Source organism: Bos javanicus, chromosome 15 (genome assembly GCF_032452875.1).
Source record: "Bos javanicus breed banteng chromosome 15, ARS-OSU_banteng_1.0, whole genome shotgun sequence".
In the NCBI taxonomy this organism is placed as follows: Eukaryota; Metazoa; Chordata; class Mammalia; order Artiodactyla; family Bovidae; genus Bos; species Bos javanicus.
In genome coordinates, this window is record NC_083882.1 from 21,860,550 (window position 1) to 21,886,328 (window position 25,779).

Genomic DNA, 25,779 nt, shown 5'->3' on the forward strand with positions numbered 1-25,779 from the left:
CAGCCCCGTTCCGACCTCTAGCTACCATAGGCTACGATGTTAGCTGCCCTGTTGAATTCATCAACCAATGCAGGCCCAGAACCTCCCCATAGAGGGTGCTGCGCTACAGCAATCTGGTGTGGAAAAGGGTTTGGGGCGGTGGAACTAAGGAACTGAAAGCTTTATTTGGGGTAAAGGAAGCTGGTGTGGCGGGGATACGAGGAAGGAGGCTGAGGATGAAAAAGCTGAAGTGCTCCCCCACTGACTCCAACAGGACAAGACGCCCCAAAGTGGATGCTTTGACTCCTATTTGCACCCCAAGACTTGGACAGGTCCCAAAGCCTGTGATCACTGCAGAAATGGGATTCAGGTGACCCACAAGCGCGCGCCAGACCCCATCATCTACCGAGCAAACCAAGGGCTTCCGGCCGTGGCGCTTGCCAACTTGGCGGGTTTCCGCGGTGAGGGCGGGGCGGGGCTGAGAGACCGGCAAAGGAGCTTGGAGAAGCGTCCTGAGTTGCCATGGAAACGAGGCCCAGCAGCAGTCTTAGCAGCCCAGAGGAGTCCTGTGAAGCTTTTCCCCAAGGATTGCTAGTGTTCACCGGCTCTTCGGATCGCGATGCCAACTTGGCCAAGCAGTTCTGGATCGGGGCGTCAATGTACCCCCACAACGAATCTCAGCTGGTGCTATCCAGAGGTAGCAGCCAGCGTCTGCCGGTGGCGCGGCCTTCCAGGAGCAGTGCACCGGGTGAGTAGCTCCTCTGTAACCCACGGGGAAGATACTAGAGCCCCGCCCAGGAGAAACTGCTGAACCTAGTTCTAAAGAACCTTTCAAATATCTAAACGTCTATACAAATAATTTTAAAATCGTCTCTGCAATTTTTCCACCCCAAAATGATCGGTGGTGTCTTTGTTATATCTAAAAGCACATCTGAAAATATCACCTGGGTTATGACATCTATTTGTCTAAACAGTGTAGAATAGTCTGGGCAAATGTTGGCTGAAAGAATATGAAAGACAGTCGTTTACAATTGAGTTCAAACATGAAAGCCCTAGAGAAGGTTGAAGGCAGAGTCAATATTAGGAAACAAGTTCCCTGACATGTAAGGCTTAAGATGGGGAAACTGCAATTTTTATAGGTATAGAAAACTTAAATACCTTTAATGCTATGGGTTTTCCAGATATCTCTTTACTTCCCTTTTGTATTTTTTAGAGAAAACTTACTTCCAGCCTTTTTTCCTTGAGGAAAGCAGTAAGTACAAAGTTTTATGCCTTTCAACATCCTGATTCCTAGATTCTTTAAAAAAAATCTAAGAATTTTTTTTTTAATTTTTAAAAATATAGATAATAAGTATAAGGATACAACTTCATACTTTGGCATAACTTTATGAAAGCATACCAGGACCCTGCCTCAGGGACCAATTCATTTATCCAGAGGAAAATGCCTAAATTCCTGTAACACTTTGAATAGGAACTGTAATATCTAATACTACAAGTTTGTTCTGTTTAGAGACATTTTCTTATCTCTGGACTCAGGCTACTCCTCTTCTAAAGAGATTAAAGCTTCCTTGCGATCAGAGCTAATTAATTCAGTCTCCAGTTATTTATGAATCTGGTTCATAAAGTTTCAAGACAGTACATATTTATGTTACCTTCCTACTCTATGTATTACCTTTTAACCTTTAACTTTTATCAACATTATTGTAAAATCATGATAAAATTATTTCAGATTGAATTTGACTGTTTTCTTTAGAGAGTAGAGATGTCACTGCTGAAACCCTAAAGATTCAGGAATCCGAGGAGAAAAAAAAGTATCTCCAAAAGGTAGGCCAATATTTCAGAAAATTATTTGATTTTCATTAAAATTTCATTATTATTTTCTGTGTGTGTTTTAGTTGCTCAGTCATGTCTGACTCTTTTTGACCCCATGGACTATAGCCTGCCAGGCTCCTCTGTTCATGGAGTTCTCCAGGCAAAAATACTGGAGTGTGTTGCCATGCCCTTCTCCATTATTTTCTAAATCATCCCAATATTCTTTTTTTTTAATATACATATATAGAAATTTTCTGCTTCTGGTATATCAGCTTGTGCATTGAAGAATCTTTATTAGAACTTTAATTAAAGATTAAGAAATTCTTTTAAACTTGGGCAGTTCTCAGTCTCTGCAAAAGCCCAAGGATGTATAAGAACAATGCAATCAGAGGGAAGTGGGGAAAAATGGATTCACATACTTTCCATCCAATAAGGCCCTAAATCATATACAAAGTTGTAAGAAGAGAAATAGTGTAAGAACAGGAAAAAGTGAAGAGACTTGACTGTCTTGCTGTGCTGCGCTGTGTCACTCAGTCCTGTTTGACTCTTTGATGAACCGACTATCTTAATAGGTCAAAATTAAATGATCAGAGGAATGAGTCTGTCATCTCGAACCATTTTGATTAAAGGCCACAATTCAGCACATTGGTGTTGTCAAATCAACTGAACATGTCTCTTCTTGGCAACCTCCCTTGTTGCTTTTCTTGTTGTAGGCACAGACTTTAACTCAATAATTAGTACAGTGATTTATAGAAACATTTTGTTTGGTTAATGGGGAGATTCCATTCCTGTAACTGTTCCTGTACTATAAAAGCAAAGATAGAGGATTTGTCTGACCGATGTCTTTAATCACCGAATCTATTGGCAAACTCCAAAAGACTTATTGGGAATTCTACATAAATTACAGAACAATCATTTGAGTTTGCTGATCACATTAGTTCCCTTTGTGGACTCTTGGTGATGCCTCCAAACAAATTAAGTGATTAGAAATAGTCAGCATTTTCTTCTCTCCTGGGGATACTATATACGTATATTTATACTAGAACTTAATGAGGGGGAAGAGAACTTAATTTTCAGTGAGGCGAAAATCATTAAAATTCCACCTCTTCAGCATATTTTAATTTCATTTTTGGAAGAGATTAGAAGTAAAATATTAAAGGCAAACTATTTACAATTTTTATTTTTTTGTCAAACAATTTAAGACAATTTGAGGAGTTACACGTGAATTTTCTGTTAACGGACTATTAGTAGTCTTAGAACTGATTTCCTTGCCTCAGGTTCTTCTATTATTTATTAATTAATACCCAGATATCTACTGAGAATCTGTCACGTGCCAAGTACTATCGTAGATGCCGGGAATATAAAGATGTATTCCCTGACTTCCAGGAATTTATAATCTGGTGTGGGAGAATACCAATTAAATAATGCATTATTATGATAGATTATGCACATAATACATTATTATGATAGAGATACACACGTAGAACTATAGGAATACATTGAAGGACATCAAAGTCAAGCTTAAGGATTCAAGAACTCTTCCCAAAGGAACTGCGTTTCAAAGAATGTATAGAGTTGACCAATCAAGTAATATCCTCCATGCTAAACTAGTTATCTTCCTAAAACCCAAGTCCTTTTATGCTGCTTTCTTACTGTATTCGTCTGCCAGGGTTGCCATAACAAAATACCACAGAACAGGTGGCTTAAATAACAGAATCTTATTTTCTCGCAGTTGTGGAGGCTGGAAGCCTGAGCTCAGGGTGCCTCCAGAGTTGGTTTCTGATGAGGCCTCATTCCCAGCTTCTGCAATAGATGGTCACTTTCTCAGTGCATTCTCACATGGTAGCAGGAGCTCTGGTGTCTCTTCATCATCTTATAAGGACATCAGTCCTGTTATATTAGAACCCCACCATTATGACCTCATTTAACTTGAACCACCTTCCTGAAAGATCTGTTTCCAAATAGAGTTACACTGAGAGTTAGGGCTTCAACACAGAAATTGCAGGAGTGGGGATGGGAATGATATATTTCAGTCTATATATCTGGTTTCATTTTTCTCCCTGGCTTTTCTGCAGCATGGAGACCAAACTCTCCAGCAAGGTATTCAAGTTCTTTCCCAGTCTGACCATAACCTGACTGTCTTCTACCACTCTCCTTCCTTCCCCTATTCAGCACCCCCTACCCCAAAAGCAGCGTCCTCTGTCCAGCTGGTGCTCAGCCACTAGGCTAGGGCACACTGTGTACCCTTTGCCATATGTGCTGCGATGGTAAATGGGTAAATGTTAATATATTTTTGCTAAACCTAAACACACACATTATCCTGTGATATCTGCCAAATTGTACATTAAGTCAAATGGGTTCTGCAAGGCAGTATAAACAAGACTCTATCTGTTGAGAGTAGAAGAGGCCTAACCAAGCAGCAAACCAGCAGGACAGAAAGAGAATATTAATGAAACTGCCTTGTGAGGATATAGGAGAGCTGAGTGAGCATGGTGCTAAAATTAAGAGAATCGTGTAATAATTGAATGCTCTTATAGATATCCTCTTTACCATCTGAGCCACTGGGGAGGCCAGTGGATGTGAACTTGGACAAAATCCAGGAGATGGTGAGGGACAGGGAGGCCTGGCATGCTACACTGCAGCATGGGGTCATGAGGAGTTGGACATGACTTGGCAACTGAACAACAGCAATAGATGTCCTCAGATACCATTGTGATCTAGTACTCATAACACCCAATTTAGTGAGTGCATACCATGTCTATGTATACTAAGCTAAGCACTGTATATGCATCAACTCATACTCTCCTTAAAATAACCTGATGATGATTATTCCCACTTAATCAAACAAGGCTTAAATGATCTTCCAAAGTTCGCACAACTGGAAAGTGGCTGAGTCTATATTGAAAGCCTGTATCCTAATTCCAAAGCCCATGAGTCTCATTTTGTTGTACTGATTGATGGCCATGCTGTTGTTCAAGTATGCTGCTGAAGATTCTAAAATTCAAAACTGTGGTATGAATACAAGTGTGAGAAACAGTGTTTCCAGCCCTGTGGAACGGTACACTCTCTTCAACCTGCAGTGCCCTTTTGTGTGTCTTCCTAAAACGCCGTCCCGCATTTACCTTCAAGTTTCAACTCAAATACAACTTCTCTCTGAAGCCTTCCCAGAGGTGACCTGGACACTACAGAATGAATAGCTCCCTTCTCTGTGCTCCCAGAGCAAGTCATGATCTGTGTTATAGCTGCATGTGGATGTTTCTGTCTCCCCTGCTGGATTCCAGGCACCATAGTGTCGTGGACTTCGGAGACAAGCTGGGTTTGGACGTCTGACTCTGCCACTTACTATCTCAATGACCTTGAGAAGCCTACTTAACCCCTGTAAGGCTCAGCTTCCTCAGACGGAGAAGCAGCAGTGATAAAAATATCCCCCTCATCCAGCTGGTATAAGACATGTAAAACACCTGGCCATCGTTTGCTCTCAACAAAGGCCAGTTCTCTTTTCCTCCATGAGGGCAGAAGTCATTTCCTATGTGCTTGACCCTGGTACTCATCTACCTATTGAAACTCAATAACTATTTGTTGATAGAATAAATAATTGCATAATTGAGTTAACGAATGAATGGACATATGCTCTATACAGTGATAATGTCATTTTGGTTAGCCTTTTGCACATGTATACACCTGACAAATTTTTCCAGGCTGACAGTTTTTGTAAGAATATTCTCCAAAGCTAGTCTATTTGCAAGTCTACTTTAGGATCAATTTAGCACATGCCCTCATTTCTTAGTTTTGCTTTTACCTCATGGGTCTATATATGATGGGAGGAAATGTGACTCCTTGTAATTACTAAAACTTAGACTCTATTTTTGGATGACATTGTTTTTTTAGGATTGTAGTACTCTCTCTACATTGCCGCCACCACAATTCTAGAATTTTCAGCTTGATGGCAGAAAATAAATGGGTTCTATTTAACACTAGTTAAATAGAACATTTATAATGATCTATTTAATTTGCAGATCTTCTACATATTTTGAACATATACATTTGTAAGTAAATTCCTGGTATAATTTTCATTCTAAAATGGTAAAAAATATTCCCCATCAAGTCACTTAAAGTTTTTTTTTTCTTTCACAGTCTCCTTAAAATTAAGGAAAATCTAAAAATTTATCTCTCTCTCTCCTAAAAATACCTTTATTGCTTTTCTCCCCAACTGATATTGATTGATTTTTTTCAGTTGTTGAACTTTAAAAAATTTTTAATGTTATCCTCCAGCTTGGAATATCTTCCAGATATACATTATAAATACTTTGGTTAGTAGAAAAAATGCTATTAATCACAAGTACTATTTCTGTGATGGATAGCCATGGCAGAAAATCAAGAACAATTTGAGTCCATCAAGATTAAATGGCTTACTCTGTCCATAAAGGAAACCTTATAGTTCTGTACTGGCCCATTATTCTTCCTTTGAGAGTTCTAAAGTAGTCTGAAAACATTATAATAAATGAATAGTCAGCTAATTCTTTGAAATCATAAAACTAATTTGCTTTTTAGTTTTGCCACCTTTAAGAAAGCTCTTTACCTGATTATCTCTTTATGAAAATGATTATAAATAATTCATTTTCTGGGAGGGGAAGTAAAGATCAGAGCAGTACTTTAAGGCATGTATATAGACAACATATTCATAAACATCCATCAGGAATCAGAGTTTAATGTGAGTAAATATAAACTAAAGGTTTTTAGAAGGAAAAGATCCCATCTGCGAATCAGCAATAAAGATATGCTCTTTATCAGGCTTCCCTGGTGGCTCAGACAATAAAGAGTGTGCCTCCAATGCAGGAAACCTGGGTTCAATCCCTGGGTCAGGAAGATCCCCTGAAGAAAGAAATGGCAACCCTCTCCAGTATTCTCACCTGGAGAACTCCATGGACAAAGGAGCCTGGTGGGCTATAGTCCATAGGGTTGCAGAATCGGACATGACTGAGCAACTAACATTTTATCAGGAATGGGGTTTAAATCTGTTCAGTCTCACAACCTGTACAACCAATGCTAACTATGGGGTAAGTCTTCCTCAAAAGTCAATTTGCAGGCTTCTCTGGTGGCTCAGTGGTAAAGAATCTACCTGCCAAGGCAGGAGACACAGGTTCAGTTCCTGATCCAGGAAAATCCCACACGTCATGGAGCAACTAAGCCTCTGTACCACAACTACTGAGTCTGTGCGCTAGAGCCTGGGAGCCACAAGTACTGAAGCCTGCGTACCCTAGAGCCTGTACAGCCACAGGAAAAGCCACTGCAGTGGAAAGCCCGCCCAGCAGCAGAGACCCAGCACAGCCTAAAATAAATACATAAATTTTAATATTTTTTAAGAAAAAGGAAATTCCTATTTCTTAAACAAAAAAAGTCAGCTTGCTATATGACACTTCAGTGAACCAGAAGCAAATCATTCTATGATGAGATCATGCTTAGAAGAAGAATCTAAGAAATTTCACAAAGATGCGTTTTTAGATACCAAATCACAAAAGTGGAAACATTTAACATTATCCTCCATTATCTTATACTTTTAAGGGACGCTCAGAATCACTGTTAATCAGTTTTGTAGAGCCAAACCAAAGATGTAAGGAATTTCCTCAGTGTCATTGCCCAGGATGTCCAGTTAAAAGAAAATCCTTTTTGGTATCAAATTGCCCAGGAATGGCTACCCAGACAAATCAAAATTTTCTCAGTCTCAGTGTTACCTGGCTTTGTTTTAATTTTGCTTTCTTGCCCTTCAGTTCAGTTCAGTCACTCCATCGTGTCTGACTCTTTGCAACCCCATGAATCGCAGCACGCCAGGCCTCCCTGTCCCTCACCAACTCCCGGAGTTCACTCAGACTCACGTCCATCGAGTCAGTGATGCCATCCAGCCATCTCATCCTCTGTCGTCCTCTTCTCCTCCTGCCCCCAATCCCTCCCAGCATCAGAGTCTTTTCCAATGAGTCAACTCTTCGCATGAGGTGGCCAAAGTATTGGAGTTTCAGCCTCAGCATCAGTTCTTCCAATGAACACCCCAGACTAGTCTCCTTCAGGATGGACTGGTTGGATCTCCTTGCAGTCCAAAGGACTCTCAAGAGTCTTCTCCAACACCACAGTTCAAAAGCATCAATTCTTTGGCTCTCAGCTTTCTTCACAGTCCAACTCTCACATCCATACATGACCACAGGAAAAACCATAGCCTTGACTAGACAGACCTTTGTGCCCTTATGTAGTATTAAAATTCCTTTTCCTCCATTAGGAAGTGGTGGGTTTCTCCTTCACCAACAAGATACTTATTTAAATTCTTGTTGTTGCAAATTTGTCAAAGGATTCAAGTGGAAGAATAATAAAAACAGACTGTGTATTCACCGTAGCAAGCAAATATTTTGGTAGCAAATGATAATTAAAAGATTGCATAAATATGAATTACTCTTTTATATCCTCTGTTGTACCACTTTGTCTTCAAACATTATTCAGTCTTGGGAAACATTTAAGGTTGACAGATAAGGTTTCCCTCTTAATCTTCTTTAGTAACATCTACAGTCCACCAAAGGCTTCCCAGGTGGTGCTAGTGGCAAAGAACCTGCCTGCCTGCCAATGCAGGAGACAGACACAGGTTTGATCCCTGAGTTGAGAAGATCCCCTGGAGGAGGGCATGGCAGTCCACTCCAGTATTCTTGCCTGGAGAATCCCATGGACGAGGAGCCTGGTGGGCTATAGTCCACAGGGTCACAAAGAATCAGACACAACTAAAGGGACTTAACACACTACACACACACACACACACACACACACACACACACACACACACACACACACACACACACACACACACGCAGTCCACCAAAAGATGCCTGGGGTGAGAAATGATATTTGAGATCAAATAGTTGATGAATTCATTACCGAAGACAGACCTATCCCCAGAGTTGGATAGGGTCATGCCCCAAATGCATCTCATCTTTTTTTCCAAAGATCTGTATATCTTTTCTTCTGTATATATTCACTTTAAGAACAAAATAAAAGCATTTTAAGCCCTATAGTACAATTAGGCAAGGACCCATACTATTGCCTGGTAAAACATGATTAAATGAAACTATTGAACACAGAACAAAGCAAAGAAGGTCATGTATTTTTAAAAATTAAGTCAGAACTATTTGATTCCAGCTACATGAAGCCTATTGTTCAAATTAGTAAACACCTTATAAGCAGTGAAAGTGAAGTCACTCAGTCGTGTCCGACTCTTTGCAACCCTGTGGACTGTAGCCTACCATGCTGCTCTGTCCATTGCATTTTGCAGGCAAGAGTACTGGAGTGGGTTGCCATTTCCTTCTCCAGAGGATCTTTCCGACCCAGGGATAGAACCCGGGTCTCCCGCATTATAGGCAGATGCTTTACCATCTGAGCCACCAGTAGGGTTAATCAAATAGAATTTTTTGAAGAACTGGGTAATTCTGTGGATCAGGTCACTCAGAAAATAATCACAACATACCTGAAATCAAAACCATAGTCTACCTTTTCCCTTTGCCTCTGCCAAAGGCAAGATAAAAAGAGCTGTAGGTAAAATATGTTGGAGCCAGATAAGAAAGTTTAAATTTTTCTGTATCTATATTTACTTCCTCATTTTATCATTTTCTGTGCTAAGGTGTTTTAGTCCCAGGAGGTATGGTCACGCATACTCTCAGAGCCTGATACAGCCGTTTGCCTATTTGGCTTCTGAGATTTTGTAGCTTCCCAAGCCACTGTGTTGGTGATGTAGTCAATCCTTCTTATTCACGATTCCATATTTGCAAATTCACTTACTATGCAACAGTTTATTTGTAACCCCAAAATCAATACTAGTAGCATCTTTATGGCCATTGGAGGTAACTCACAAAGCAGTGAAAATTTTGAGTTGCCCAACACACATGTTTCTAGCTGAAGCTAAACAAGACAATGTTCTGCCTTCTTGTTTCATCTCATACTGTAAATAGGTGTCCTTTTTGCAGTTTATTAAGTGCCATGTTTTTCACTTTTTTAAATGATTTCACTGATTTAAATAGCCTCCAAATGCTGAAGGACTGCATTGTGTTCCTAAGTGCAAGAAGGTTGTGACGTGCCTTACAGAAAAAATACATGCTTTAGATAAGCTTGAATCAGATATGAGTTACAAGTGCTATTAGCTATGAGTTCAATGTTGGTGAATCAACAAGCTATTTTAAATAAGGTGTCTGTAAAGAGAAACACATAAAACAAAGTGGTATATTGATGAAATGTGGTGAAACATTTCACATTGCTGAAATGTTGAGATCAAAGGCAGGCAGGAGCCTAGAAGACATGGTCACCTCTGTGCTGAGTCGACAGTTTCTTCTGCTTGGAAATTCCTTTCTCCGATTTCTCCCTTTAGCCAATGCCTACTTGTATTTAAAAACACTTCAAAAATAATCACAAGCAAGTCTTTCCTTACACTCGCTATTCCCCAAGTTGATACAAATGCCCTTTCCTTTGTGCTTCCCTCAACCCTGTACATTCCCTGGTCATAGTTCCTGACACATAGTAGTATGGTGGAGTTGAGCTGTTTCTCCTGCGGGCTCTAAATTCCTTAAGGAAAAAGATCATGACTTCCTTGACTTTATAACCACAGGAACTGACAAATATAAGAACATCTCCTAACCTACCAAATAAATGCTTATGAGTGAACAAATAGATTATTTAACTTGTCTGAACCAGACACGTGCATGATAGCCCAGTTCCTTGAGCTAGATAGCTTATGAGGTATTCATTTCATCAGAGGATGGCCCAAAATAGAATTGACCAAGACTCAGAGCCTCACAGGCTCAGAAATACTAAATAAACATGTAGGCAGTTGCAAAAAAGGATGTCCAAGCAATAGACAAGAGTGGAAATACAGTCTGTAAGCCACAGAATAAAGTCACAGTCAATGAGCATTATCTGTTCTCTGAAGGAACTGACACGAGGAAAAGGCAGTAGATAAACACTTAAGGTCCTGGTGCCAACAGCATGTAAGAGAAACCTTGATATGGGAATTAGAATGCAGCATCAAGACTAGAAAATAAGTCAAGGCCACTGTCCCCAACTGTCTGAGGGCAAAGATACAAGACAAAAACATGGGACATGACAATATATACTAGAACTTTGATACAGAGATAGACTTGGCTATAAAAATAGAAAGCAAATTCCTAGAAGCATGTATCTTTCACCCAAACTCCCATCACATTCCTAAACGTTTGTGTCATTCCCTACTGCCGTACCCAGATAGCTACTTTAGAGCCATCGCTGTATGAGACAAACAAATTCACCTAACTATAGTAATTCTTTCTTACAAAACCAAAAAAATATTGTTCAAAAGTCAGTTTACCAACAGTTGATTTTATTGTTGAGATAAAAATCTGTTAAATAACTTTTTAAGAAAGGCAGTGGCATATTTTCATTATAGCACTAATTCAGTAATTTATTTCAAAAAACTTACAATTTATCTAAACTTTGAAACTTGTATTATAAAGGATAAATTTTCAGAACAATGAATAAGTAAAAACATAAAGAAAAAAGAACATATAAAATACATTTAAAAGGTAATAGGAAACAGTAGGGAATTCCCTGGCAGCCCCGGTAGTTAGGACTTTACATTTTCATTGCTGTGGCCCAGTTGAAGAACTGAGATGCTGCAAGCCACATGGTACTGCCAAAAGAAAAAAAAAGAAAAAAAAACACTGTTGGCTATAAGTGTTCCAAACAGATATGATGTAGTTGTTGGTGTAGCTATAGACATTAGTCTTTATGTGTGAAGTTGAATTGGACATTATATGCATCTCGATTCATACATTAATACAGGTGAGGGCCATCCAGTGAAATGTGGGGTCATGCGGCCAAGCTGAAATTTACAGAATGTTTGCCAAAAGCAGCTGAAAACTTTGTACCCTTATAAAAAGATGTCGGCAAGGTAAGGGTCAAAACTTAAGAGGCAGTGTACAGCTCAGGCTTGAAAGGTCAGACAAAGCTATCAACAGGAGGATGAGTTCCAGAGTCAAAAGGTAGGAGAATCCAATTTGGAAAAGATAGGAGAATGCAATTTGGAAAAAATTGCACAAGATTCATTTGACAAATATTTGTTGAGAAACTATGTTAGTCTGGCATTGTGCTAGACACAGGAGTACAATGATGAACACCAACAAAAAAACAAGCATGAAAGTTACAAACTCTGCCCTTTTCTGAAACTTATCATCTAATCAATGAGAGAAATACTTATGAAAGAATTACATGTGATGTTAGGAGAACATCTAATCAGGCAGTATTGATCCAATCAATGGAGTCAGGGAGAATTTCTACAAAGATTCAGCTGAGATTTGAAGGAAGAATGGGCTTTAATTAGGCCAGAGATGGGGTGGAGGGAACATTAAGGGAACATTCTGGACAGCAGAAACAACTTAGTGCCTGTCTGAAGCTGAATGGCCAGTGTGGTGATGGAAAACTTAGGCCACAGTACTTAAACAATAAGAAGCCATTGTAGGGCTTTAATTTGGGGGAGGATAATAACAGATTTATTTGAAAAAATTTAGGAGAAATTGAAAGTTGAAAGTGGCCAGAAGTAAGGAAACCAGAGTGAAGGCTAGTGCAATCATTCAGTTGGGAGGTTATGATAGCTTGGATTAGGAAAAAGTAGATTGATTTAAGAGATATACTTAGGAAGAAAAATAATTAGGACTTGAATTGTATATTGAATATGGACAGTGAGGCATAGCAAGGTATAAAAGATAGTATCATGGTATCCTGGCTTGCAGAACATGATAGATGGTGCCATTCAATGAAACAAGGAACATTAAATAAAGATCAGGTTGTTGGGGTTTTGCAGGGATGGGGAAAGGGTTGTGGTTTAGTCGTTAAGTCATGTCTGACTCTTTGTGACCCCATGGACTGCAGCACACCAGGCTTCCCTGTCCTTCACTATCTCCAGGAGTTTGCTCAAATTCTTGTTCTTTGAGTCAGTGATGCTATGTAACCATCTCATCCTCTGCCACCCTCTTCTTTTGCTTTCAATCTTTCTCAGCAACAGGGTCTTTTCCAATGAGTTGGCGGTTCACATCAGGTAGCCAAAGTATTGGAGCTTCAGCTTTAGCATCAATCCTTCCAATGAATATTCAGGATTAATTTCCTGTAGGATTGACTGTTTGATCTCCTTGCAGACCAAGGTACTCTCAAGAGTCTTCTCCAGCTCCACAGTTTGAAAGCATCAGTTCTTTGGCACTCAGCTTCTTTATGGTCCAAATCACGCATCTATTCATGACTACTGGAGAAACCATTTCTTTGACTATACAGACCTTAGTTGGCAAAGTGATGTCTCTGTCTTTTAATATGTTATCTATATTTGTCATAGCTTTCCTTCCAGGGAGCAAATGACTTTTAATTTCATGTCTGTAGTCATTGTCCACAGTGATTTTGGAGCCCAAGATAATAAATTCTATCACTGTTCCTACTTTTCCCCCTTCTATTTACCATGAAGTGATAGGACCAGATGCCATGATCTTAGTTTTCAAATGTTGAGTTTTAAGCCAGTGTTTTCACTTTTCCTCTTTCACTCTCATCAAGAGGTTCTTTAGTTCCTCTTCACTTTCTGCCCTTACAGTGGTATCATCTGCATATCTGAGGTTGTTAATATTTCCCCTGGCAATCTGGATTCCAGCTTGTGATTCATCCAGCCCAGCATTTCTCATGATGTACTCTGCATAGAAGTTAAATAAGCAGGGTAACAATATGCAGCCTTGATGTACTCCTTTCCTAATTTTTAACCAGTCCATTGTTCCATGCCTGATTCTGACTATTACTTCTTGACCTGCATACACATTTCTCAAGAGACAGATAAGGTGGCTTGGTATTCCCATCACTTTAAGTAAAGTTAAAAAATAAAATAAAATTAAAAAAAAAAAAAGAATTTTCCACAGCTTGTGATCCACATAGTCAAAGACTTTAGCATGGACAATGAAGCAGAAGTAGATGTTTTTCTGGAATTCTCTTGCTTTTTCTATGCATCAACTAATGTTGGGCATTTGATCTCTAGTTACTCTGGCACTTCTAAACTAGCTTATACATCTGAAAGTTCTTGGTTCACTTACTACCGAAACTTAGTTTGAAGGATTTTAAGCATAACCTTGCTAGCATGTGAAATGACAGCAATTGTATAGTAGTTGGAACCTTCTTTGGCATCGCCCTTCTTTGGGATTGGAATGAAAACTGACCTTTTCCAGTCCTGTGGCCAAGCTGAGTTTTCCAAATTTGGTGGCATATTGAGTGCAGCTCTCTAACAGCATCATCTTTTAGGATTTGAAACAGTTCAACTGGAATTTTGTTACTTCCACTAGGTTTGTTTGTAGTAATGCTTCCTAAGGCCCATTTAACCTCATACTCCAGAATGTCTGGCTCTAGGTCCATGACCATACCGTCATCATTATCCAGGTCATTAAGACCGTATTTGTATAGTTCTTCTCTGTGTCCTTGCCACCTCTTCGTATCTCTTGTTTCTGTTAGGTTATCATCATTTCTATCCCTTATCGTGCCCATCCTTACATGAAATGTTCCGTTGATATCTCCAGTTTTCTTGAAGACATCGTTAGTCTTTCCCACTCTATTGTTTTCTTCTATTTCTTTGCATCGTTTATTTAAGAAGGCCTTCTTATCTCTCCTTGCCATTCTCTGGAACCCTGTACTCAGTTGGGTATATCTTTCCTTTTCTCCTCTGCCTTTCACTTCTCTTTTTTTCTCAGCTATTGTAAAGCCTCCTCAGGAAACTACTTTGCCTTCTTGCATTTCTCTTTCTTCAGGATGGTTCTGGTCACCACATCCTGTACAGTGTTATGAACTTCTGCCCATAGTTCTTCAGACACTGTCTACCAGATCTAATCCCTTGAATCTATTCATCACCTCCACTGTATAATCAAAAGGGATTTTATTTAGGTCATATCTAGTGGCCTAGTGGTTTTTCCTATTTTCTTCTATTTAAGCCTGAATTTTGCAAGAAAGAGCCCATGATCTGAGCCACAGTCAGCTCCTAGTCTTGTTTTTGCTGACTGTACAGAGCTTCTCCATCTTCAGCTGCAAAGAATATAATCAATCTGATTCAGTATTGACCATCTGGTGATGTCCATGTATACAGTTGTCTCTTGTATTGTTGGAAGAGGGTGTTTGCTATAAATGTGTTTTCTTGTCAAAACTCTGGTAGCCTTAGCTCTGCTTTATTTTGCACTCCAAAGACAAACTTGCCTGTTCCTCCAGGTATCTCTTGACTTCCTACTTTTGCATTCCAATCCCCAATGATGAAAAGGACGTCCCTTTTTGGTGTTAGTTCTAGAAGATCTTCTAGGTCTTCATAAAATCATTCAGCTTCTTCAGCATCAGTTATTGGGGTATAGACTTGGATTGCAGTGATGTTGAATGGTTTGCCTTGGAAAAGAACCAAAATCATTTTGTCATTTTTGAGATTACGTCCAAGTACTGCATTTCAGACTCTTCTGTTGACTATGAGAGCTACTCTATTTCTTCTAAGGGATTCTTACCCACAGTAGTAGATATAATGGTCACCTGAATTAAATTCACCCATTCTCATTTGCATTTTAGTTCACTGGTTCCTAAAATGTTGATGTTCACACTTGCCATCTCCTCCTTGACCACATCCAGTTTACCTTGCTTCACAGACCTAACATTCCAGGTTCCTATGCAATATTGTTCTTTACAGCACTGAGCTTTACTTTCACCACCAGCCACATCCACAACTGAGTGTCATTTCCCGTTTGGACTTATCCTCTTCATTCTTTCTGGAGCTGTTACTAATTGCCCTCTGTTCTTCTCTAGTAGCACATGGGACGCCTTCTGACCTGGGGGCTCATCTTCTGGTGTCATATCTTTTTGCCTTTTCATACTGTTCATGGAGTTCTGGAGGCAAAAGTACTGGAGCAGTTTGCCATTCCCCCTTCTAGTGGACCACATTTTGTCAGAACTCTCCACCATGACCTGTCAGTCTTGGGTGGCCCTTCACAGCATGGCTCAAAGCTTCACTGAGTTACGAAAGTCCATTCAGTTTAGACTCATGGAGTTTGAGGTGCCTTTGAGATAAGCAATGATAAGTCTGTCTGAGTGTCAAATAGGCCTGTAAATATGTGAGCTACAGAAGTATGGGCCAGAGATGAGATAGAATCATCTAGATGGGGAATCCCCCACCTGCTCCTTGTTAGAACATAGTGGACAGGACAGACATACCTGAATGATGAGGTCTGTCCCATTCATCCATTCATTGTATCTGTATAACCAGCAACATGATAAAAACCTTGAAGATTCAGTAGTTATTTGTTTGCTAAGGATGAGTCTTGGTGATTATTGTGGACCCAGTCAGCAATAATATATAATTCAATCACATATAGAAGTATCTTTAAAATTGTTGTTGCTGTTTAGTTGTTAATTCGTGCTCTACTCTTTGCAACCCCAATAACTGTAGCCCGCCAGGTTCCTCTGTTCATGGGATTTCCCAGGCAAGAATATTGGAATGGGTTGCCATTTCCTTCTCCAGGGGATCTTCCCAACCCAGGGATCAAACCAGAGCCTCCTGCATTGGCAGGCGGATTCTTTACTGATGAGCAACCAGGGAAGCCTGTAGAAGAGAGGTTTCCCTGACCAGGAATCGAGCCTGGGCTGCAGTGGTGAGAGCACTGAATCCTACCACTAGACCACCAAGGAACGTCAGGTTGTCGTTAATATATCTATACTTTACTGCATTTTAAGGGCTTCCCTGATAGCACAATTGGTAAAGAATCTGCCTGCAATGCAGGAGACCCTGGTTCAATTCCCGGATCAGGGATTTGCTGGAGGAGGGATAGGCTACCCACTCCAGTATTCTTCGGCTTCCCTTATGGCTCAGCTGGTAAAGAATCCTCCTGCAATGCGAAGTTTGATCCCTAGGTTGGGAAGATCACCTGGAGAAGGGAAAGGCTACCCACTCCAGTATTCTGGCCTAGAGAATTCCATGGACTGTATAGTCCATTGGGTCGCAAGGAGTCAGACAGGACTGAGCCACTTTCACTTATTGAATTTAAAAATGTAATATTCATTTTATGATCATAGTTTCCTCAACATTAAGATTCAAGTCTCACTTATTGCTTTTTAAAAAAAAATAAGTGCCTTTTAAAGCAATATTAAAGCAGTTTTTCACTTTGCTGTACACGTGAAACTAACATTACAAATCAACTATACTCCAATAAAAATCTTTTAAAATAGAAATAAAAAATAAAATAAGCTGGGGAAATTTTTTAAAAATAAATAAAGCAGTTTTAAAAATCATTTATGCTTATTTTTTCCTGCATTTGTTTCGTGTGACACTTAAAACAAGAGCTATGCTCTTCAGGTAATTACTATTGGTTTTCCATTAAAATATATATAACAAAATTAAGAAAAAATATGTAACAGAACCAAGAAAATACACATTTTCCTTCTTTAAAACAGATAAATTCATATTTTACCAAAATCTACATTTAAGAAAAATTGTGTTGACTCCTTTTTATGTAATGACTGATATGTTTTTCTCATTTTAGCAAGCCATTATTTTTCAAATGAAAATTATATATGCCAGAGCTGGGAATTGAGCCAGGATCAGGCAATTTCCAGGAGGTATGAAAAGGTGCTTAGACATGCATTTTTTTCCTACAAGTCAGCATTCTTCCTCCCTCCAATTAATAATCGTCTAGCACCTTCCATCCACTCCCATAGATGACTGCCTTTAGGTCTACCTTCTAAATATCAGATTAAAGCTGGAGAAAGCCTTTTCACTGATTATTCAGGCTATCTTTTAAAGTGCATGGTAGACAATTTAAGGTCCAACATTTCTGTATCTTATTATAGTAGATGTAAATTTACTGTATGAAATTTGGAGAATCTACATAGCAGGTTTCACTTAATAGACATAAGGGATGGTAGTAAATTAATAGTTGAAGCATTTTGTTATCAAAATTAAGAGGCACATACTGCCTTTTGGAATCAAGCCCAAGTGTGACACATCAGTTCAGTTCAGTTCAGTTCAGTCGCTCAGTCGTGTCCGACTCTTTGTGACCCCATGAATTGCAGCACGCCAGGCCTCCCTGTCCCTCACCAACTCCCAGAGTTCACCCAGACTCACGTCCATTGAGTCAGTGATGCCATCCAGCCATCTCATCCTCTGTCATCCCCTTCTCCTCTTGCCCCCAATCCCTCCCAGCATTAGAGTCTTTTCCAATGAGTCAACTCTTCCCATGAGGTGGCCAAAGTACTGGAGTTTCAGCTTTAGCATCATTCCTTCCAAAGAAATCCCAGGGCTGATCTCCTTCAGAGTGGACTGGTTGGAACTCCTTGCAGTCCAAGGGACTCTCAAGAGTCTTCTCCAACACCACAGTTCAAAAGCATCAATTCTTCGGCGTTCAGCCTTCTTCACAGTCCAACTCTTACATCCATACATGACTACTGGAAAAACCATAGCCTTGACTAGATGAACCTTTGTTGGCAAAGTAATGTCTCTGCTTTTTAATATGCTATCTAGGTTGGTCATAACTTTCCTTCCAAGGAGTAAGCGTCTTTTAATTTCATGGCTGCAGTCACCATCTGCAGTGATTTTGGAGCCCAGAAAAATAAAGTCTGTCACTGTTTCCACTGTTTCCCCATCTATTTCCCATGAAGTGATGGGACCAGATGCCATGATCTTCGTTTTCTGAATGTTGAGCTTTAAGCCCACTTTTTCACTCTCCACTTTCACTTTAGTTTTACCTTAAACCAATAGTAATTTTAACCTTCCTTAAATTGCATTTTGTAACAGAATAGAAATGGAACCTATTCAATATTAAGACCATGTAGACTAAGAACTAAGATTCCCTAGTGATCCCTTTGGGCATTTAACTTGAAATTCTTGGCATAGAAATAAAAATTAAATTCTAGAGCTGCAAGAAAAAATTTTGATAATGTTCTCTAATCTCTGTAAAACCACAGAACCTTGGTTCTGCTTAGATAGTATTCTAAAACTGGAATGTAATTCTCCTTGTATACTTAACTTATATCAAAAGTCCTATCATAAATATTTGCATGCATGCTCAGTCACTCAGTCATGTCTCACTCTTTTTGACCCCATGGATATAGCCCACCAGGCTCATGTCCATGGGATTATCCTAGCAAGAATACTGGAGTGGGTTGCCATTTTCTCCACCAGGGGATCTTACTGATCCTGGGATCAAACCTGAGTCTCCTGCTTGACAGGTGGATTCTTTACCACTGAGCCAGCTGGGAAGGCTTATCATAACTATTTAAAGTACATTAAATAAAATGTTAGAAAATTCATCAGTTTATAAGTACCCGTACAGTTCAACTATTCTTTCCCTTGGACCACTTTTTGCAAAGTGCTACATGATCCTATAAAATAAGTAAATTAGCTTTTTATTGGAATATAATTGTTTTACAATGTTGTATTAACTTCTGCTGTATAATGAAGTGAATCAGCCATATTCATACATAAATCCCCTCCCTCTTGAGCCTCCCTTCCACCCCTCCCATCCCATCTCTCTAAGTCATCAGAGAGCGCTGAGCTGAGCTCCCTGTGCTGTATAGCAGCTTCCCACTAGCTACCTATTTTATACATGACAGTGTCTATATGTCAATCCCAATCTCCCAGTTCGAGTCACTCTTTTCTTCCCCTCCTGTGTCCACATATCCATTCTCTGTATCTGCATCTCTATTTCTGCCTTGAAAATAGGTTCATCAGTACCATTTTTCTAAACTCCACATATATGCACTAACATACAATATTTTTCTCTTTCTGACTTACTTTGCTCTGTATGACAGACTCTAGATCCATCCACATCTCTTCAAATGATCCTATTTCACTCCTTTTAGTGGCTGAGTAATATTCCATTGTATATTTGTACCACATCTTCTTTATTCATTCACCTGTCATTGGACATTTAGATTGTTTCTATGTCCTGGTTATTGTAAACAGTGCTGCAATGAACATTGGGGTACATGTGTCCTTTTGAGTTATGATTTTCTCAGAGTATATGCCCAGTAGTGGGATTGCTGGGTCATATGGTAGTTCAATGTTTAGTTTTTTGAAAAATCCCACCATTGGTGGGATTGTATGTAGCAAACAGTATGGAGTAAGACACCTTTGATCAAGCAGACCTCACTCTGGATTAGCTCCCCTGCTGTGTATTCTCATAGCCCACATTTTCCACTAGAATGTAAATTGTTCTGTGAGAGCAGACTGTATTTGTCTCCTTCACCATGGTTAATCCTAATTAATTCTTCATTTTCATAATCAAGATTGATTAAAGAAACCCTTCTGTTACTGCATGTGTGTGTGTGTGTAAATGTACCACAGTCTCTAGTGTGTGTTTTAAGTATTAATATTTCAGCAAAAGAAGCCTGGAGGCAAACAACTGAGAATGAGTTTGAATCCTTTGCTCTGACAGTTACTAGTTACCTAATTAATTAATTACCTAATTTGAACTGAGGTGTTGGAGAAGACTCTTGAAAGTCCCTTGGACTGCAAGGAGATCCAACCAGTCCATTCTGAAGGAGATCAGCCCTGGGATTTCTTTGGAAGAAATGATGCTAAAGCTGAAACTCCAGTACTTTGGCCACCTCATGCAAAGAGTTGACTCATTGGAAAAGACTCTGAGCTGGGAGGGATTGGGGGCAGGAGGAGAAGGGGACAACAGAGGATGAGATGGCTGGATGGCATCACCGACTTGATGGACGTGAGTCTGAGTGAACTCCGGGAGTTGGTGATGGACAGGGAGGCCTGGCGTGCTGTGATTCATGGGGTTGTAAAGAGCCGGAGACGACTGAGCAACTGAACTGAACTGAACTGAACTGAATTAATTAGTTAAGTGACCCTGAGAAAAGTTGTTAATTTTTATGTTGATTGAGTTCCTTCTCTCTGTTAAAAGATAGTAATACCATCTACTTCAAGATTTAGATGAATTACATAAAGCCTGACATCCAGTAGGTGCCCAATGAAAGTTTGTTTTTATCTTTTCTGCTTCCCCTCTTTTTTAAACCCGTAATTAAAAAATAAAATTTTAGGAGGTACAAAATAAGCTTTAGTATTAAGTGAAATGGTTTGACCAAAGTGGTAAATCTCAGAAGATGAAGAGTAGATTATGAAAGGCATGGTCACCCAGGTATCCACATCCTAATTAAAAGACACAGTCAAGATTGACCTGCTCATACTGTTCAAGAGAGCCTCATGTATTTCTCTTAATCCTGTCTTTATTTATAATCTGCAAAAGGACAAATTACCACCAAAGATATATTTTGAAATTTCAATATGGAGCAAACTGTGTGGGCAAAGTTAATTTAAATATCACAGATAAATAAAATATAATTAAATTTATCTTAATGCCTCTCTCTACAAATACAGATTAAGAGGTAAATGTAATGATAATTCTGAAGGTCTGGATCAGTGGTTCTCAATCAGAACCCTGTCAAAAGCCAAGTAAGAAAAGAATATTACTATATTCCAACTATATACACCCTTTGCAACAGTTCTTGGAAACCTAGAAAGAGACTCTAGTGTAGAAGAAAAAGCCAAGGCTATTAGAAACGGTCGGCAGTACAGCAAGCAGACCGAACTCAATCCAAGGCAAACCCAAATTATCAGCTAAATATTGACTAAAATAATTACTTGAAATGATAACTATGACCTTAATATGCATATGTACTATAGGTTTAATTGGGTTGTTTTGTTTTTGAGTAAATAAGGCTTTTTTACCTTGAAATAATTTGGTAATTTTTTTTAATTTTATTTTATTTAACTTTACAATATTGTATTGGTTTTGCCATATATCAAAATGAATCTGCCACAGGTATACATGTGTTCCCCATCCTGAACCCTCCTCCCTCCTCCCTCCCCATACCATCCCTCTGGGTCGTCCCAGTGCACCAGCCCCAAGCATCCAGTATCGTGCATTGAACCTGGACTGGTGACTCATTTCATATATGATATTATACATGTTTCAATGCCATTCTCCCAAATCATCCCAGAATTGAAAGAGACATGTGTACCCCAATGTTTATCGCAGCACTGTTTATAATAGCCAGGACATGGAAGCAACCTAGATGTCCATCAGCAGATGAATGGTTAAGAAAGCTGTGGTACATATACACAATGGAGTATTACTCAGCCATTAAAAAGAATACATTTGAATCAGTTCTAATGAGGTGGATTAAACTGGAGCCTATTATACAGAGTGAAGTACACCAGAAAGAAAAACACCAATACAGTATACTAACGCATATATATGGAATTTAGAAAGATGGTAACAATAACCCTGTATACGAGACAGCAAAAGAGACACTGATATATAGAACAGTCTTTTGGACTCTGTGGGAGAGGGAGAGGGTGGGATGATTTGGGTAATTTTTTTTTTTAATCATGCATTTCATCTACATTTTCAAATTTATTGATATAAGGATTCACAGTGGTTTTAATCATCTTTGTAATCTCTGCTGTAGCTCTAGTTATTACTGCTTTTCATTTCTAATCATTCATATCTTTTTTTGTCAGTAATTATACCAAAGGATTATCTGTTTTAATAGTCTTTTCTAAAAACAACATTTGGTTTTATTATCCTCTGTAAAGTAGTTTTGTTTCCTATGTTATCAGTTCTTGATTTTAATTATTTCTCCCTTCAGTTTTGAATTAGTTCTTATTTTCATTCTAACTTCCTTCCCTTCTCACTTTGTTTCTTAATTTTCTACCTTATCTCTTTTCTAATACTAGTATTTACAGTTGTAAATATTCCTCAAAGTACTATTTTAGCTACAACTCACAAGCTATATAGGGTTTTCATTATTACTCCATTTTAAGTATTTTTAAATTTTTATTTCGATTTATAATTTGTCTCATGAATTATTTAAAAGTATGCCTTTTAATTTCCAAATCTATGAAGTCTTATCTGTTTTTTATTTCTAACTTAGTAATATTGAGGTCAGAAACATAGTTCCTGTCTTCTGCTAAGTAAATTTAAACAGAGCTATCTTTATGTCAAGGTCCTCAGCATGACGCCATTCAACTATCCCACCCTATGTACCTCTATTCCCCAAAACACACATCTTGACCCTGTCAGGCCAGGGTTATTAAGAAACTTTATGCTTATTCCAGCCTCCGTGTCTCCATTTATTTTTAATCGGGTGAACTGATATCCTCTTTTCATCAGTGAGCGTGTTTTTTGTATCATGATCATTAAGCTGCTTCCCTAGTTGCCTTTCTCCCTTTGATGTATTATTTTTAAATCCTTAGATTGTTTATTTTGGAGCTCCCTTAGGGTTCTTCTAAAATTTTTACATGTTTTAAAGTTTTAAACTTATGTTAAGATTTTAGAGTCAGCAATGGATTTATATAAATATAATTTTCCTCTATGTCTTTTTTTTCACATACTTTGATGTTTGTGTCATATTGCATTGATAGTCAATGGAAAGAATAAGTGTTTTTTTAAATCTGTATTTGAGTGAATATATTTCCCCCAGTGCTTCCTAAGCCTATTTTCTTCATGTTTTTTCCTTTTCCGACTATCTGCTCCTTTCACCAAAGAATAGTAATATTTTTGAGAACTAACTACATAACATATATACACTAAGTTCTTTACTCACATTCTTATTTAATCATCAGAAAAGCTCTGTCTGAGAAGCATTATAATTACCCTTATTGCAGATGAGGAAGCTGAAGCAGAAACCTGTAAGTGACTTTTTCAAGGTCACACAGTTAAAATATAGTAAAGACAGTTTGAACCTGGACCCATCTGACGATGTAGCCAAAGTGCTTAAGTACTACCCCACACTGATTTCAAGAGTTTATGGATTCTCTAAGCATTGGGATGGTTGCCAGGTAACTAAGCAAAGAGCATATTGAATTGGAACCAGTTCAGTACTCTCCTAAGATATTCTTAAGATTAAATTCAGTAATTAGACTCTTACACAATGATAGTCTAGAGAAAATTTCTTTTGGTAATGTAGATAGGTAATCAGTGAGATAAGCACTGCCATATGCTATCTTTGATGAATGTTTCAGTCAAAATGTTTAAGCATAGTACAAGGAAGAAATGCATTCTTCATATGAGAACAAGTTCTTGAGAAGAAAGGATTTTTCTTTTAGAGTTTAGTGCTTATTAATATCTTCTTTATAACTAAATTTAACTAAGAAGCAAGTTTATAATATACTGGAGACTTTGTAACAGAGGGATTTCTACTGCATAAAAGACAAGTAATACCTTAGATGTCCCTTCTTGTTTCTCCCTTCTTCCTTCCAACACTATTCACTAACTCATCTGAGGTTCAATCATCAGGAATCTTTCATGCCTGTACACAGAAGGCGGTACACCTCCTTCCCCTCTTTTTCCCACTTTTCACATTTTAAAAGCATTGAAAAATGTTTTTCCATACTAATAATAGCTGCCATTTAATAAATATCCACTATATGCCATGCATTGTTAAGCAATGTTTGATTATCTCCAGTTACCACACCTTTCCTTACAGATAAGAAATCAATACCCAGAGAAATGGTTCTTTGATTTACCCAAAGTCACAAACCTCTAACCAAATGGGATAGTGATTATAGTTAGAAGGATGATTAGTTAAGATATTAAAATCACACAGAATTGGGATTCACACCCAAATGTGTTTGGCAACTAATATATGTTGCCATCCAAACTGTTTGGCTCTGAAAAGCCAAAAATAGGAACTCAGCAACTTAATTCTTGAAGTGACACTAAAATTCATTAACCTTCTATGAGATATTAAATTTATATATTGTCAAATCCTAATTTCCTAAAATTTACTTTTTATTCTGTAATTTATTTTCTCAGGAGTAGTATATAAATATAAGTAATATAACTAAACTTTAGATTATAAGAAAACATCCAGTATTAAAATATTATGAATATAAGATATAAAGTCCTGGGGATGTAATATACAACATTATGGCTATAGTTTAAAAAAATACTGTATTGATATATTTGAAAGTTGCTAAGTGAGTCAATCTAAAAGCTTTCATCAAAAGGAAAAAATTTGTAATTATATAAGGTGATGGATGGTAACTAAACTCATGTGGTAATCATATCACAATATATACGCCAAGTAATTCTGCTGTACACCTTGAACTTATACAGTGTTGTATGTCAGTTATATTGCAACAAACCTGAAAAAAAGAAAAAAGATTGTAAATATAAATTCTGACCACCTCATGCTATCATTTTAAGAATAAATTAAATGATTTAAAAGCCTTATAAAATTCCATTTATGAGCACAACAAAAGCACTGTGGTTAGAAATGAGAATTCTTTTGTTATGAAATTAACAAGTAAATTATTTATTCCAACTAATACGGTAAACTGTAAGAATTTTCTCTTACCACTGAATTTATTTAATTATCCTGGCTGAGAGTTCTTAGAGTAGTTGGAAATGTTTTTGTTCTGATGACACAGTTGCCTACAATAGTTTTGTTATTTATTCCCAGGAAACATATCCAGGAAGCAAAAATCAAATCATATTTGAAAACTTTGTTTCTGGTGCATATTATATTATAAAACTGATTAGATATTAAAATCTATTATAATTAAAAAGGACATGAAATCAAAATTTAAATGAATGAATTTTACCTTACTATTATTTAGAATCTTATAACTAAATATTTGACCGTTTATACTAGAAGCATTATGACAGTATATTAATATCTTGCCTGTGACTAACCAATATTTTCTATTACACAGAAAATAATCATATTAGTTTTGTTTATAGGGGATTTTAAGAACTAAACGTCCTACTGTTTAATTTCAATCTCTAAGACTTTTTTTTTGCTTAGACTAGTAATTGTGTATTAGACAATGTAATGGTTTCATTCATTCATATGTCATGACTCAATCAATTCAGCAGAAATTCATTGAGTATCATTGACAAGGCACTGCTAAGCTTGAAGGAAGGATAAAAGGATGAG

General features: G+C 38.1%; 2 protein-coding genes across 5 annotated transcripts in view; one reads left to right on the top strand and one right to left on the bottom strand.

The window, feature by feature from the left end:
• The window catches only part of BTG4 (BTG anti-proliferation factor 4), a 34,692-nt gene extending 30,955 nt beyond the window's left edge, over nt 1-3,737 (bottom strand). Inside the window, exon 1 of the mRNA XM_061440250.1 lies at nt 3,522-3,737. The gene's annotated coding sequence lies outside the window, so the exon portion shown is untranslated. The remainder of the gene's footprint in view (nt 1-3,521) is intronic.
• Nucleotides 1-25,779, top strand: part of HOATZ (HOATZ cilia and flagella associated protein) — a 39,335-nt gene that overhangs the window by 4,489 nt on the left and 9,067 nt on the right. For 3 of the 4 annotated variants that reach the window (XM_061440253.1, XM_061440252.1, XM_061440254.1), the window contains exons 2-4: nt 254-727; nt 1,193-1,231; nt 1,733-1,803. In XM_061440253.1, the coding sequence (XP_061296237.1) occupies nt 502-727; nt 1,193-1,231; nt 1,733-1,803 (336 nt within the window). In that variant the 5' untranslated portion in view covers nt 254-501. The remainder of the gene's footprint in view (nt 1-253; nt 728-1,192; nt 1,232-1,732; nt 1,804-25,779) is intronic. The other variant, XM_061440255.1, reaches the window with a different exon arrangement.